Source organism: Plectropomus leopardus, chromosome 3 (genome assembly GCF_008729295.1).
Source record: "Plectropomus leopardus isolate mb chromosome 3, YSFRI_Pleo_2.0, whole genome shotgun sequence".
Lineage (NCBI taxonomy): Eukaryota > Metazoa > Chordata > Actinopteri > Perciformes > Serranidae > Plectropomus > Plectropomus leopardus.
In genome coordinates, this window is record NC_056465.1 from 33,096,912 (window position 1) to 33,114,273 (window position 17,362).

Below are 17,362 nucleotides of genomic sequence, written 5' to 3' on the forward strand. Positions count from 1 at the left end.
AAGAGCAGTCTTCCTGTGCTCTGCCGCCCCCCGCAGGCTCAGGTCGGTGCTGCTACAACCGGCCATAAGAGGCAGTCGGAGTGGATGATCCTGAACCGAGTCTTCACACTGAGCACTTCTGTCGGAGGTGATACCGCCCTCCTCCTCCTCCTCCTCCTCCTCCTCCTCCTCCTGCTGATCCTGCTGCCAAACCGACCGCCTCGCTTCCACCGTGAAACAGGAGCCGGTGACCGGGAGCCACCGGAGCGGGATGTATCGATCTGTTTGGTTGTAGTGCTTCCTCTCCGGCGGGTCCTCCATGCGTCAGCGCCGGGAATGGATCAGGAATCCGGTGTGGCGTCTGCGGGGAGTTTCATCTCCCTGAGCGAGCACGAGCAGAGGTATTACTCAGGTCTCCACAGCCGGTGCCAGGCGGACTCCTCAGGGGCTCTGTCGTCCAGCAAAGTGGCGGAGCTGTTCAAGGCGTCTCAGCTGCCTCCTGAAGCCCTGCATAAAGTGAGTGTCTGTGTCTGTGTGTGTGTGTGTGTGTGTGTGTGTGTGTGTGTGTGTGTGCGTGCGCGCGTGCTCATCACATGTTACCATGTGTGAAGAGCTGCGGCTGCTGATCGCTGAGCCTCAGTCATCTGCAGGGTCTGCGCGATCAGCTGCAGCCTCTGATTCACGATAACGAGCCGTTAGATTTCCTTTGTGGCGTGTATTTCTCTTTGTGTGTGTGTGTGTGTGGAGTCAGAGAGAGGTTTTACACACCTCCTTTCGCTCAGCTCTCTGACACACAGGAGGGCAGTCCCTTACAATCACTGCATTAGCTGTGCATCTGTCTGCATGTCCCCCCCTGCATCTGTAGACCAGCAGTTTGTCTGCTGGTGCACTGAAAATCATGTTTTTTGGGTGAGGTTCAGGGCCGGGCTTTTAGTTGTCACTGCACACGTGTAGATGATGTGCACTAGTTGTCCACATTATAAATTGTTTGCACACAGTTAGAAATTATTTATAATGAGCTGGTTTACCAGGGTGGACAGAAAGTTCTTGTTTGTGTTGTGCTCATCTTGCGAGTCCGAGTTAAATTTGCCATAATCTCCTCTATTTGAAGAAATATTTCACTGTTGGAAAGATGATCTTTTTATAAAACTAGTCGTCTGGGTAGTAGAAAGACACAAAAACATTTGAGATTGGTGTACATGACCAGAAAAAAGAAAATAAAAAAGGACTGTGGTATTCACTTTTGCTCAAAAGGTATAAAACCTACAATTACCAGAATGCACTGTGCTGCACCAAACCAATAAACACATGACCAGTTTTTTCACAGTATAATATGACGTACACGCCACAATGTGGCAGCTGGCTGGTAACAAATGATCTCGAATTACAGATAACAGGTAAGATTAACAATAGCAAACTTGAGCAAGATATTGATTGATGTATTTATTTCAAACGTGTACAATACAACAAAAAACAGTAGTTAAAAAATATCAACAAAATGTAAAGAAAAAAGAAGGGCATAATGAATTCTGTCTGCGAAACTGCATCAATTTACCTGTGTGAAAGGGAGAAGGAACAAATATAAATTTATTTAATCCTACGCCTTTGTTACAGAATGAAACTATTATCAAAAATGTTTCCCATATAAATTCAAGGCTTATCATATATGTACAAATGTACACATACCTAAATATTTACAATTCTCACCATAATATATACTACTTTTTACACACCTGTATAAATTGACTTTTGTTTATCTATACAAAAATCTCAAATTATTACCATTAGTATCTGTAATATATACATATGTGTATATTATGTATATAATGCATATGTATATATACAGATGCATAATCACGTATCATCTTCGATGTCTTGACTTTTCCCTGCTTGTAGCACCACATTATGGCCCATCTGGTGCTACAAGTTTTTGAATTATTTTGTAAAGTCACCGGTGGCCAAAAAAGCTGCTGTTTTCCAAAACTTGCACAGTTACTTTAAGTTTGCTTTGATTCTGTTAAAATTACATTTCATGACATAATGCAGTGCAGACTCTCCCAAACTTTTCAAACTTTATAACCACACAACAATAATGTGACTATGAAATAAATTTGTACGTTATGTTCACTGTGGTTTTCATACAGCCCCAAAAAAATAAATGGAAAACAATGGATGCCTGGAACAGGAGAGAAGAAAATATCTAAAACTCTGCAGTTTTTGAACAAAATCGGGAAAAATATGTTCATGATTTGTAGTTAAGGAGCTAAAACTTGGAGCCAAAAGCTTTGGCTCCAAGTTTTGGCTCCAGAACTCCAGAGTCAGACTCATTTCGCTGACCCATCACAGGCACATAAACATATTTTTCCAGCCCAGATGAACGCAGCAGGTTGCTGCCTCCATTCACGCCACTCACAGTCCCGTGGGGGTCAGCTCCCGGCGAGCGCGGCCCATTGTGTCTCTGTGTGGGTGTCAGGAAGTTTGGCATTGAGCTCCGCTTCCTTCCTGTCCGGCCTGGATCGCCGCCACCTTGCGGGGGTGATTGACACACAGCCTTCTGAGCCGTGTTTGGCGCGGCTGCAGGATGCCTGCAGGATCACTCTTGGACTCAGTGCTGACTTCTGGGTCATTGTGTCAAACAGTATCAATGGATTGTTAATGGTGTGTTTCCTGCGCGGTTTATGATGACATAGACGTTGTGATTTGAGCTGGTTTTTTTTGTAAATATACTCTCTGATATTTGTCCAAACAAGGTGAATTTTCCACCATGACGTGTGTGTAGAGGTGTGTTTTGTTGAGTCATGATTGACCAGATTTACAGAGGAAGGATCTTTATGTCTCGCCTGTGTTTACGGCAGATAAGTAGCACGAGCGTAACACGTCTTCCTGCTCAGCTGTCAGGACTGTCTGTGGAATCTCGTCCCACCATCACGCTGCCATGAAATCCATTGTTATGCTGATTTGATGGACTTAAAATACAGCAAATGTTTCTCTTTATCATATAAATGTGATAACAGCCACAGCAGCTATTTGGAGAACAGAATAGAAGCAACAGTCACACTAAGAAATGCCTTTGCAAAAAAATATACAAGATTATAGACTGTAGAAAAAGGCAACAAATTGCATCAATTTATGAATATTTTTTTCTCCCAGTAGAATGCATTGTAAAAAGTGCAAAAGTCGATATTATATAATAAAAGTAACTACAACAAATATATACAAATAAAAAAAACAAACAATACAAATAAAAATGAATCTAGAAAAAAAATCGACTATAAGGTAAAAAAAAAAAAGTGTCAATGTTTTATAATAAAAAAACAAAAATGAAAGTAACTTTATCAAATAAAACAAATACAATAATAATTAATCTAGTAACAAAATCTGTTTAAATTGTTTGGTAGAAAAAACAAATAGTCAATTTAATATAATAAAAATAGAATCTAATTGAATTTAATATGCATTGTATAATGCCTGTTAAAGGGTTAAATGTTCAGTTGACAATGCTTTAGTTATTTTCTCTGCTTGCAAGTCTGGTATGTGCTGAATATGGCGACATGTTGAGTTACACGTTGACAGACGTTGCTGTGGAACCTGTCTGGCTCAATAAGGTGCGGCCGTGTGCTTGATAAGTCGCTCCGCTGGTGGTGTCACATCCAGGATACACACATTGATCTTTGTTTGATCAGCTGCATTGTTTCGTTTCTTGTGGTGAAGCTCATGCGATAGTTATCACTATCAGTCAGCTGGTATTTGAATTTTTGGATGACATTCATTTTCATAAATCCTGATGACTTTGATGATCCCCTGACTGTTCTTCCAGCACCATCAGCAGATCAGAGATTCACTCATCGTGTGAAATATCTTAACATTACTTGAGAAACTCGAGCACGTCCAGTTGTCAGTAATAAAGCACCTAGAATTGCCATGACCTGGATGACTGAGAGTCTTCACCAACATCTTAATAGCTACTTGAGGGATTGGCACAAAATCTTAAAAAGACATTCATCATACCTTTACAGTAAGTCCTAATAGAGAGTCCTCAAAATTACGTTTTTCTGTAGGCCGACCCAGAAGTTAGCATCGCCCAGTTTCCTTCATCAACAAGCCAATTTTAAATGTGGTTTTAAAAACAAATTAAATTACAATTTGTTCTTAATCCTGCTACATCTCATCTGGAGTTGAAAAGTACGAAAAGTCCGTTCGGTCCAGTTGCTCAGGCATGTTGCTGCTGATGCATCATACAATTTCTGCAGTGCATTTTTTAAATTTGCATTGGAGTCTTGTGTCCTGCCAGCTCTGAACAAGGTTCGTTCGTCCATCGCAACAGCTTGATCCAGGATGTTAGGAGTTAACCATGTGTCTGTGAAGACGTGCTGAGAGTAGTCTATGATTTTGTCATTGCTGAGTGAGCCTCAATCACATCGTATCCACTTTATTCTCCTGTGACCGGACATTAGCCAGAGGGAGGCTTGGTAGAGGAACAGCTCTCGGTCCAAGTTGGGTGAGCCTCGCCCTGATGCCAGTTCTCCTCCCTCTCTTTGTTCAGTGCTTTCGATTTTGTTTCTCCCCTCTTGTCTGACTGGTCGCTCAGCGTATGCTCTTAGTGGAAATCCTCTCACGATCTGCTGCATTTAGTACAAAATCCCACACAACTTTCCCCAATGTTGATAAGTGCTTCTCTATCATAGAAAAGTTGTGTTTCAACAGAAAAAAAATAAAAAAAATGAAGCAAAAAAGTAGCAAGAATTTGAGGAGCTACTGGCTGCTGCATCTTCATGCGCCACCATCCCTTATGCTGGTAGCTGGTTCTAGTTGGTTTTAGTTGATCGACGATGGTCTAGAATGGTTTTGACCCAGTTCTTGCTGGTCTTTTCCACCAGCCAAACATGCTGTTGTGCACATTTATCTTTATGCATATCCAATGACAGTAGGTTTAACTGATGTATGCCGTTTGCTTTTCATACTTCCCCTTCATGACACTGTTATTTCTCTATACTCAAGGACGTTGATTTGGTTTCAGTTTTACAGGAACTTCAATGAACAAACCAGCAAGAGTGACCATTGCAAGCTGGTATGACCAACAGAACCATCAAAAATTATGCAAAAACAGACCTTAAGGTGGTCAAGCTGGTTCTTAAAATGTGTTATCATTGCTTGTTATCCAGCGCACTAACAAGGCTAATATTTTAAACTTGATTTCCTCTTTCACGCTGTCAACAGGGCAGATTTATTAACATGCCGACAGTCATACTAGTGAGGACATTATGCGCGCTGAAATGTTTTTTGGCATTTTTCCATCCTCCTTAAATAACTTCCCCCCCCCGGACCACAGATCAGACCAGACCTGCCGGGCTGCTTCCTCAAGGCCTTCACTGGTGCTCCCGAAATAATCTCATCAATCTCTCTCAGCTGACCTCAGGTGGACTCACCAACACTGCAGACCTCCTCTGCTGTCTGTCTGTCTGCTGCCTGTCTGTCTGCCTGCCTGTCTGTCTGTCTGTCTGTCTGTCTGTCTGTCTGTCTGTCTGCCTGTCTGCTGTCTGTCTGCCTGTCTGCCTGTCTGTCTGTCTGTCTGTCTGTCTGTCTTGTCTGCCTGTCTGCCTGTCTGCCTGTCTGCCTGCCTGTCTGTCTGTCTGTCTGCCTGTCTGTCTGCCTGCCTGTCTGTCTGTCTGTCTGTCTGCCTGCCCGTCTGTCTGTCTCACTGACCTGTAGCAGTTTCAGGTCTCATCTCTCTGTGAAGCTGTTAAATGAAAACAATGCAGGTCAAGCAGAAATAATGCCTCATAAAGCCACACGCACTCCTCCCGCCCTTCGACCTCATTAGACGACGAGTATTAACACTCCCGTCTTTCATATTTCATTAACATGTTTAAACAAATGTTCTCTTACTCCTCCGGGATTCGAAAAACCTTTGAATCTTGTATGTTTCTAAAAACATTTCAGCGTTAACTATCGTTAATCCATTGTTGCCAAAAGAGGCTTTTCTCTTGTTTTCACCTCGTCCGTGTTGAAGCTAAAACAGCACTTCGGACCTCCTTTTGTGTTGTTTTCTATGTGTTCAGCTGTTTTCATAATAATGACAAATATCAGTTTTGCCAAACTGAGTTGCTGGAATTGTTTTTACATCACGACAAAGGGATGACATTTAATATCATCAAAATGAATGGGAGCATAATTACACTATTAAATTACAACCAATGTCTTCTCCATCACCTAATATCAATGAGGAAGTCAGAAAAGGTTTGACAAAGTACAGTTCAGAGATTCTGGTTGCAGTTTTCTGGTTATTAAAGAACCAGTCAGTCAGCCAACGGTCTTCCAATCCTGAGGATTTGAGGTTCTCTGTTTTGTCAATCGTGCACAATTTTTTTATTATTTTTTTTTTTTAAATGCACTTTTTTGAGTTTTGAAAAGGTCCAAACAGATGGGCCTTATAGGGCTACTTCTCCAAGCCTAATAAAAATCAAAACTACATTCAGTGATGCTACAAAAGTGAATTCATGTGAAATAAAGTGAATTCATGTGGAAAAAATAGAGAAACGAAACAAGACATTTTGGAATTCACATTAAATCAATGAAATCAATGCTATCGTTCGACTCCTGCAGCCCTTTGCTGCATGTCATCCCCTCTCTCTCCCCCTCTCACACTAAAGCTGTCCCATCAATAAAGACAAATGCCCCCAAAATAATCTTTTAACAACCCCCTTCAGAGGTCTGGGTTAAGCCCCCAGTGTCCCAAAATCCTAGAAACACCCCTGTGTGTACCTGACATGTGAGGGGCAGCTGTGACGAGATTAGCTTTTTGAGTGAAGAAATCAAATGTTGAAAGGTTTGAAAAAAAAGGCAATTTATTTAGTTTATATATTAATAAAGACTATTAATATTGTTTTTTCCCAAGGCAAAGCAAGTTGAGTATTTCTGGACTAGTGAAAGCATAGGGGCCATGCCATGTGTGTGTGTGTGTGTGTGTGTGCACGCGTGTGTGTGTGTGTGTGTGTGTGGTTACCAGAAACCATTAATACTTTCATGACAGAGGAATTTCCGTTATTCAAGGTTTCTTTGTTTCACTACTGTATTGAACAGATTCGTATATTTCAAGTCACAGATGGAGTTTGTGTTCACATCAGCACAGTTACAAAGAGCCTCTTCTTTTCTTCATAACAACATTTCCTTCAGTTATATTTTGGGGATTTTTTTCCCTCTTCTGTGCTTCATAATCCTAATCTTCTTTGCTCCCCCAAAGCAGTCATTGTACCTCTAATCAAAGGAGTGCTGGATAAACAGATCCCACTGTGCTGCTGATCCTTTACACTCTGTTTCTTCTGGCTTTATTCTGTGACTACAGCCTGTTATTTTGCACTACACATTATCTCGACCACGATGTAGAATAATCACACATTTAAGATTTTGGATTATGTTTCTGAAAAGAGGAATACATCGTAGGCAATATAAAAGATGATATTTAATATCTGTTTGGAGTTTAAAATTGACTGTAAACTGTCTTTCAGGTGACTGAGGTGTGCGGAGCGAAGCGTCTGGGCTATTTCGGTACTCCTCAGTTCTTTGTGGCCCTGAAGCTGCTCGCGGCCGCCCAGTCCGGTCTGCCCGTCCACCTGGAGAGCGTAACCACCAGTAAGTCTGCTGCTCGGAGAGGAGGCGTCTTCTGAGAGCAAAAGGGGATCAGGAGATTATCTGAACATGGCAGGATTTGGTCTAATCTGGATGAAAGGGGAGTCGCGTGGAAAGGGCTAAGTGGGTTTGCCCTTATTACAAGAACGCACAATCAGTCACACCCTGACCCGAGAGAAAATCTGTTTTCTACGGAGCACGTGATAGCACGGCGGATTATTAGAAAAAGTATGTTCAGAGGGCGTGGTTCAGTCGTAGCTCGCCGCGGCTGAATACGACACGTAAAGACGCTCATCCTGATATATTCAGTCTAATTTAAAATAAATCAAAGGTCATCGTACAGGAGGCCAATGATCAGACAAGATGTATAAACATGGGCGGATTATGACACAGTGGGCCCCTGGGCACAGATATAGAAAGGGCCCCTCCAACATAAAAGCAAGACACACAAATTTGGGGTTTTGCATCATTTTTAGTTTGTTTGAGGTAATTTTGTGTCTTTGTTGTAATTGTATGGGGTTTTTTGGTTATTTTGTGTTGCTTTGTGGTAATTTTGTATATTTTTTTTGTTGCATTTTAATAATTTTGTGTCTTTTTTTTAGGTAAGTTTGTGTTGCTTTCTAGAAATTTTGTGTGTTTTGGTAATTTTATTGTGCTTTGTTGTAATTTAATGTCTTTTTGGGTAGTATTGGGTGTACTTAAATCGTCAGAGTAATTTTCTGGAACATAATGGCAAATTTATTTTCTGTAGTTGACGTAGCTCAAATTTATCCATGCATTTCGTTATTTTGTGTGGGCAGAGTGGGGCAGAAAATATTACGGGTCCTTTAAAATTCATGGAAAGTTTTGAAATTTTTTCCATAAACGTGTAGACAAGAATGACATATAATCCTCTTGTCTCCGTTTAGATCTACCTCTGCCCAGATTCGCTGGGCTGAAGAATGAACCAGAGATGCGATACTCGGCCGTCCCTCCGAGCGTAGACGTTCAGGGAGCTCAGTGTGGGACTGCAGCTGTCCCCGTCTCCTGGACTCCAGCAGACAGGAGCACCTTCAGACACCTGGAGGCCAACATGGAGAGGAAGGTGAGTTTGGGATGACATTTCTTTCCGCTCTCATCTGTTACAAGCTTCTCTCTGACAGAATAAACTCTCTTTAGAATAAATTGTGCGCCGCTGTAATGATGTCTCAGAGCAGCGCTGAGGGGCTGCTGCACCGCTGAGGAAACGTTCAGAGTCGATCGGCGCACTGAGCAAAGACATTCCACTCGGCTATAATCATCAGAGCAGAAAGGCCTCGTTGTTGAGAGATTAGAGGAGAAAGACAAGCCTCCTTCAAGGTCCCAGACCGGCCACAAGTATGCAGACACCCAGAACACAAACCTAAAGAAATCTGATACAGATTACACTGTTTCTGCTCCGAAAAAGCAGACAGAGCGGACACATGATCACCAAAGTTGGATGACTGAAGAGGCAACAAAATACTGCCAGCAACTTGTAATAACCGCCGTTGGCAGCAGGGTCAGAATTTGGCATTAATGGCTTGAATTTGGGTTCTTAGCGCCAGTAAAGCCCTGTTTTTATGGTGTTTTTAAGGATATGCTCACAATTTTTCGAGTCAGTCTTTAAACAAAAGTCAGGTTTCTCTTGCTGTAATTATTAAGTGATCATAGACAAAAAGCACAGTTTTTCCACGTTTAGCTGCCATCGAAGCAAAATTACAAACATTTTGTACTAAAAACTATAATGTGGAGGCTCATGCACACCTGAAAAACTTATATACAGGTGCATAGAAAGTAAACTAAAAATATATATGTTATACTTTACTTGGTGCATAGGAGTAAATAGTGCAAAGGTGGAGAAAAGAGAATTCCCGCACATGCTTTTACTTGCAATAAACTTTATTATGCATACAATGTTTTGGTCCTCAGACCTTCACCAGATGAAGTATTGCTTTACCTGATGAAGGTCGTCGGACAGTGTGCAAAAGTCTTGTACTAAAAAGACAAAAATGTTAAAATATCCACTTGATTTGATTAATTCAGACCCCCGAAGCCTCATGTTAAAGTGTATTTTTCATCTTGGACCTTATTTTTTCATATTTTTGTGTTTAATTGACCAATGGGAACAACAATGGTGGGCGAGTGTTGAGCAGTGTTGCTGAGTCAGCAGCTGCAAAACAGGCTGCAATGAAACCACCTGGGGCATTTGTGCACTGTCGATGTATGTCCACTAAAAGTGTTTGTTTGTGCCACTGAGAGGCTCAGATCGTTATTTTAAGTGTCTGACAACATTATTGAAACAATCCCTGCAGAGATGGACCTTTCTGTTAAAGAGTTAGGTCCTTTTTTTAACCAGAAACAGCTTCTGAACTCACCACCGCCCGTCCCACCAGACTCCATACAAATAAACAGTCATTTTAGCATGGACAGGGCCAAAACATTATTACATTTAACTTGGTGAATTAAGGATTATTTCCAACCGTATCACAGTTGATGATTGTTGGAACAATGAAAAGACAAACCAAGACGACTTTTATGAGTTTTATTTTGTTTCTGTCGACTTTGAATGAAGCTTGTTTTAGGATGATAAAATTACTGTTTTTTTAAGTGGAGTTTGGTGGGTTTAATGATTTTAGAGCTGTTTCGGGTTAAAAAGGATCTTAATCTTTGACAAAAAAGTCTATCTCTGTAGAGATAATTTCCATAATGGTGTCAGACTGTAAAAACAAGCACTTTTAGTGAACATAAAGTGATGATGCATAAACGCCCAATAACATTAAATTTCAGCCTGTTTCACGGCTGCCAGCTGCAGCTTTCGCTCAACACTGGACCAGTTTTAAAATTGTTGTCTTCATTAGTCACTTAGACACCAGAACATGTGAAATCAGGGTCCAGATTGAAAATACAGAACTCAGCGTTTAGCCTCAGATTAATTTGGGATTACATTTTTGCACAAAGGACTGCAGATTTTGTCTCCATCTTTCTGTCGTCTCTCTATTGTCCTCTTTGTATTAATCAAGGCAGAAAAGTTCTTTCCAAAAATAAGCAACAAAAAAAAAGAAACATATTGTTTTTTTGGATTAGGATTAAGATGTGATTTATTGTAATCCCCTCAAAACTGGAACATGGGGGGTTCCTGGGGGCCTAGTGGTTTAAAGATGATTTTTCTTTTGGCTTTTTGCCTTTATTGGGGATAGGACAGCTTTGCTGTGAAAGGAGGAAGAATCGAACCTACGGCTGCTGTGGCCTCTGTACATAGGATGCCCGCTCTACCAACTGAGCTGCTGGATGATGGCCTCGTGGTTAAGATGCAAAGGAAACCGCACCTTCCCAAGCCAATTGCCATGAAAAAAACATTCAATTGTGACAGTTACAGGTCAAGTCAAGTCAGTTTTATTCGTAAAGTCCATTATCACGAATCACACTTTGCCTCGGAGGGCTTTACAGCGTACGACATCCATCCGTCCTTAGACCCTCACACTGATAACGGAAAAACTCCTTAGACAAAAAAATCCTTAGAACGGTGTCAGTGAATTCATCTTGATCTACATTTTGGCATGATTTGAAACAGGCTGTTCATTAAAATGCATAATTCGGTCACGCTGTCATGTGAGTGGGATGGTTTCCAGCGTCTTGTCAGATCTTTTCAGAGAGTAGCTGTGAGTCTTTGCACAGACGCTGCGCGTACGTCTGTGCGTGTGAAATAACGCTTCTGTCTCTGAAGGAACCTTGGTCTCCACCACGATCACCGTGCACGTCACCACCTCGCTCCCCGCTGACCTACCGCAGCTACCCGTACGCCAAGCAGAGGAACGGGGCTGACTCGCAGATCGGTAAGACAGCATCCAGTCCTGTGCAGATACACCCCATCCATTTGATTTTTAAATCCAGTCTGCAGGATTTAGGAATACAGTATGGTAAGTGTGATTTATTTAGTGTGTAATCACTGGAAATAAAGAATTGTTTTGTTTCCGTTACCTTAGAATGAGCCGGGAGCAGGTCCTGGTCTACGGAGACCACCATTTTGCACAGTCATGTATCTACAGTAGCCCAGAACGGACAAACTAAACTGGCTCTGATTAGGCGTATTTGTGTGTTAGTAACAGTTCAAAGCCTTCCATGATGAGAGCGTCAGAAAAAATGAGATTTTTTAACGTGGAACTCCTTTATTCCGTTTTTTTTACCCGTTTAACCCTTTGAAACCTGGATCAACAACAGTTTTCTTGTACTGCATTGTGACGTTTTTTACAAGCATTTAAACCTCTGAAACTTGAACACGCTGGTTTGACTTCTTTCAAAAACAGGGAAGAAAGTTATCAGTAATTGGGCAAGAAATGTCCCTCAGAGTGCAAGAAAAATATATATTTGTAATTATGCATTTAAAATGATGTTACAGAAAGAATATATAAAAGGATATTTATTATCATTATTATTTATTCATTTATTTATTCATTCACTTTTTTCTAGAGTATTTATTTGTTTATTTTAGAGATTTTTTTTGCTATTTTTAGTTAAATTTCGTGTGGCTTTTTTGTTGTTTCTCATTTTGGGATCATTTCTTGCTAAGTTGCCAATTTTTTTCAGGTTCTAAAGGGCAGACTTACTGCTCCCATTGGTTTTGGAGAAGTCTGCGTATAATTCAGCTGCCGTTAAAAACCTCCAAATGTTTCAGTCTTCAGTTTTTAGAGAGAAAAGTTGAGCTTGCATTAGGTGCTGGGCTAACGGCCCATCTCTGACATGCCAAACAGCGTTGGAGAAACAGCTCGCTGCAATCCTGCAGTCCTAAATTTTCCTCTCTGTCCCTTTAAAGTTTTTTTTTTTTTTTTTTAAATTAGAAACCAGTTTTGTACAAATATCAAATACGAAGTGCAAATATATATTCCACTGGGTTTTTTGGTTGTTTTCTTTCCCTCCCCACCCTCTTTGTGGTCGAACAGAAAAACAAAACCCCACCTCATCCTAACACCCCACCCACACACCTCAAAGCCCCGAATGTTATTAACACAAAAATAACAAAAAATATATATTGAAAAGATATTAAAGATGCTTATTCCAAGAAATTAGATGCAGTGAGAATCAGATGGGGTCCAAAGAGGTCAGAGTATTTCCAAGGAAGTGATTTTTTTTGTAGAAACTGGCAGATGAGCCTCTCAGGGAATATTTTACCTTTTCTAATTAGAAAAAAAAAGACATTCAATTACACAACCAGGATGTCCCTTTAGAGTTTAAAGTTATCTCATACTCAGTTTTTGTTTTTTAGCTCAGTTTTCAGGCTTATGCTGTTGATAAAAACACTTTTTCATCATTTAGAAATGCACTTTTTTAGCAAATAAAGAGTAAATAAACCCTAATTCAGCATGTTTGGAGCGTCTGAAGCTCATCACACGTGCTCGCAGTCTCTTTGATGAAGTGTTTTCCTCGTTGATTGCTGATGTGGGTAACCGAAATACGGCAGTGGACTAAAACTGCAAGATGTCTTGCAGTAGTCATGTATAATAAATCAGAGATGAAATGTAAAATATGAGGTTTTTACTGCATCTCTGACACCTGTTTCAAAACGGGGAGCTCTGATTTCTCCCTCGCGCTCCTTTTGATCTGCGAATCTCTCATTCTCTCTGATCACTTTTTTTTTTTTTTTTTTTTTTTTTGCGGGGTGTAATCGGCACGTTAGTCTCAGGTTTCTCCTCCACCAAAAACGTGTTTTTCTCTTCCGATCCTTCAGCATATGAAAGCAAACATTCCTCCCGGCCGGTCGTTCAGCTGGAGCAGCATTCCTCGCCCAGTAACTACGGGACCAAAGCCGCTGTGGAGCATCCTGCTATGGCTCGGGTAAAGACGGAGTTTGTTTGTGTAAATAATTCTTTCTAGCTCGTTTGGTCTTCGTGATATTTTTTTGTGCATCTTCCCAGGCGTCCTCATCAGAGCGGCTGGACCAGCAGGGAGGAGCAGACTACTCTGACGATGACCCCTGGAGGATCACGGAGGAGCAGCTGGAGTATTACACCAATCAGTTCAAGAGCCTGCAGCCTGACCTGGGGGCTCTCATCCTGGGTACGTGTCCCCCCGCCTCCTGCTGCACCTGTTCAGAATTTATTCTTTTTTTTGTGATCAATTTTTTATTTAGTTTTGTGCAGGGTTTAATAATAAATCATACATAGCTGCATCTCGCCCACATGTACTCATATGTTTGACAAATTTTGTCGGTATTTATAGTCCAGATGGAAACCCTGCCCTCCCCCGGCTGGCTTAAAATGACCTGTTATGTCTAAGTCACATAATTAAATGAATTAAATAAATAAATAAGAGAAAATGTCATTTTATTTTATTTTATTTTATTAAGATAACACGCCACAAGGGAGTGCATCACCCTCCCACATCATTGCATCAGTTAAATGAATTTTCAGTCTACATCCCACAACAACATCAGTCAGGACTTTTTTTTAAATATAGCACCCACATCTAAATTTTATGGCCAGAGTGGCAGCTTTAGGTACTATTGTTTGATAATGTGTATAATAACACATTTATCTTCTTTTGCCACGTATGTTATTGCTTAGATCTCGAACGCAAACTTTGATGCAATATGGCATCAAATCATGTAAATCTTTGAAAACTGTTTTTTTTCCCTTCCTTTTCTTTATTTATGTCATTTTTTAAATGTGTTTATCTTGCCTCATACATTAATGTTAATTTTTTTTTTAATTATTATTATTATTATTATTTTCTTAAATTTTTCGGGCCACGGGGTAGAGGGCGGTTGTGGAAGATGGGTAGAGGAAAGTGAGCATAATTTTATAATAAACTCTCATCTGATTATTTCCGTAAAATCAAATAAAACACACAAAAAAGAAACAAGTAAGACAAAAAGTTAACTGATTATGAAAAAAAACCCTCCTCATCTTACCCAGATAATAATAACAATAGGACTATCACCAATAAATGCACTGCTTGTACTTATATACTGTTTCTATGTATACATATACCTAAACACATCCATATAAAGCAGAAACTGATAAATCTATAAGTGAACACAAATCATATCACCTGTTTATAAACTGAACAACATCCTCCAAACTATTCCACCACTTTATTTTTTTTTTAGGAACCATTGCAAAGAACTTCTTCACAAAATCCAAGCTCCCCATACCTGAACTCTCCCACATTTGGTAAGTGCTGACTCACTGTCCTTGTTCTGTTCTGGGGTCAGTTTGGTGTTTATCAGCCAAGCGGCTCAGCGTGCGCACCGACTCAGACAGAGGGCTCGATTTAGAGGTGCAGACCTTCACTGTCCTCCACTGTCGACAACGATGGTGACTGAGCAAAATAAAGGTAGCCTAACTGGAAAATATAAAGTTATCATCTGTGCTGGAATATCAGTTACTTCATAATAAGATGTAACTCACAGTTTTAAAAGGATAGTTTTACAAACAGGAAATATTCTTATTAACTTTGTCGCCAAGAGTTGAATGAAAAGATCTCATGTAGGCTATATTAAATGTGAGGCTGCTGCCAAGAGACAGTTAGCTTAACATAAAAATTAGAAATATTGAGGAACAGCTCACCTCGCTCTGTGCAATGTGTCATTTTTTTTACATTTTAATTTTCTTTTTTGTTACCTTTTGACAAGAGCCAGGCCAGCTCTTACTCCATGTTTCTGACTTTTCTGCCATGCAAACCAAATGTTTGCTTTTTTTACACAAAACTTTTTGATGTTAGTTGATTTATTTAAATATGCAATACACAGATAGTTTCAAAAATCTTTTCAAAAACAAAGGTGGAAAAGCAGCATCTTGTGGTTTTGCAGGGAAGTTTAAAAGGTGATGGGAGGTGGATATTTGTTACTTTTGAACAGAGCCAGGCTAGCTGTTTCCCTCATTTTATTATTATTATTATTATTATTATTATTATTATTATTATTATTATAATGGTAATAAAAATAATAATGGTAATAATGATGATAAAGTTTATTTTTATAGCACTTATCAAAACCAGCTTTACAACGTCTTTTACACATAAAATCACAACAAAATACACACACACACACACACACACACACACACACAATATTTATAGCAATATAACACCATTTTTTTCAAAAATGATATTATGATAGTTGTCACTTTTTCATCTCATTTTTTTAGGGAGCTAAGCGATGTGGACAGAGACGGAGCTCTCACTTTCTCTGAGTTCTGCACAGCGTTTCACTTGATCGTAGCGCGTAAGAACGGCTACCCGCTCCCAGAGAGCCTTCCCCCGACGCTGCGTCCAGGCTTCATGCAGCAGGAAGAGGACATACCGGACACTCCCGAGGTGAAGGAAACAGCCGTGAATCTGTTATCTGGAACATTCATGAACTTTTCTCTGTTTATTTTGGATTGCTGGTTACTCTTACTTTAAAATCAGACTCTTCACATTTGTGCTTTTTTGCAGAGTGCAGAGCCTCTTATTGTCTTTGAGGATGCTGAAGTGAGGCCCGGTCACATGGTAAACTACATACTCTTATGCAAATTTAACCCTTTGAGACCTGAGCAAATCTGCTGGATGTCTGTCAGAAACATTAGGAAAAAGGCAGTGAGCAACCGAAGAAGAAAAAATTATTTTAAAAAAAGTACAAGAAAATTACTTGAAAATTAGAAGAAAAAAAAAACAAAACAAAAAAAAGTAGAATAAAATCAAACAAAAAAGGTGATTAAAAAATAATAATGTTTCTGTAAAAAAATATTTTAGATAATTATGATCATTATAAATATATGTTATATATATGTTATAATATATGCTTTTGGGACATTTTTACCCCAAGGTTTTTTTTAAAAAAATACAATTACTAATTAGAATTAATAAAATTACATAGAAAAAAGTGCTTAAATAATAATAATATTAATCCTGTAGAACCATTTGAATATATAATTGTTTATATAATAAATATAGTTTTCCTTACATTTTTTCCTTAACTTTTATAAAAATAAAGTTCTGAATTTACTCATTTCTTGGAACAGTTCTTGCCAAGTTGCTCATATGCATTATGCCCATATGCATGGATTTGGAAGGTTTAAATACTTGTTAAGATGTCCAATTGCAGCACAATATATAGATAAGCCATATATATTTCACAGTTAAATAAAGTTAACGTGGAGTCCCTGTTTGGCGCCTGTAGGGGGCACTAATGAGCTGAATATGAGGCCGCTCCATGTTAGTTTAAGATCTTTCCCTTCAACATGTTGAGTTCAGAGATTAAGCGTGTTGTTCCTTAAAATGCACAGCGCATGTCGTGTTTCTGTCAATGATTGAACAGAGCATCAGTTTTTAATATTTATTTGTTTTCTAGGATCGCAGCATTATAGAGAGGCTGCAGCCAAGCCTGACTGCAACAAAACAGGAGCTGAGAGAGGAATCATGTGAACAAGGTAAAATTAAATGCATCATAGTGCAGTTTATTTAAAGGGACAGTTCACCCCAGAATCAAAAACACACCTCTTTATGCTTTATCTTTTATGTCTCACTTGTAGTGTTTATCAGTCTAGATTGTTCTGTTGTGACTTTCAGAGTGTTGAGGTATCAGCCGCAGAGATGGAGGGCCCTGTGATTGACTATATATCCAAATTAAAGACATAACAGGATAAATGAATTCCCCTCCAATGATGCATACGTTGCCATTACATGTCAACATATTTTACCTGGCAGCCGGAGGTAGTTTTGCATTAGTGTCTGCAAGTTACAGACTCAACCAGTATGTTAAGAAGGAAGAAAGAGTGGATAA

General features: G+C 39.7%; 1 protein-coding gene across 1 annotated transcript in view; it reads left to right on the forward strand.

The window, feature by feature from the left end:
• Nucleotides 1-119: 119 nt before the first annotated feature.
• reps2 (RALBP1 associated Eps domain containing 2) overlaps nucleotides 120-17,362 on the forward strand; it is a 31,634-nt gene continuing 14,391 nt past the window's right edge. The window contains exons 1-10 of the mRNA XM_042484210.1: nucleotides 120-495; nucleotides 7,485-7,608; nucleotides 8,514-8,689; nucleotides 11,330-11,438; nucleotides 13,328-13,434; nucleotides 13,515-13,656; nucleotides 14,708-14,771; nucleotides 15,747-15,915; nucleotides 16,036-16,089; nucleotides 16,931-17,009. Of these exons, the coding sequence (XP_042340144.1) occupies nucleotides 316-495; nucleotides 7,485-7,608; nucleotides 8,514-8,689; nucleotides 11,330-11,438; nucleotides 13,328-13,434; nucleotides 13,515-13,656; nucleotides 14,708-14,771; nucleotides 15,747-15,915; nucleotides 16,036-16,089; nucleotides 16,931-17,009 (1,204 nt within the window). The 5' untranslated portion in view covers nucleotides 120-315. The remainder of the gene's footprint in view (nucleotides 496-7,484; nucleotides 7,609-8,513; nucleotides 8,690-11,329; nucleotides 11,439-13,327; nucleotides 13,435-13,514; nucleotides 13,657-14,707; nucleotides 14,772-15,746; nucleotides 15,916-16,035; nucleotides 16,090-16,930; nucleotides 17,010-17,362) is intronic.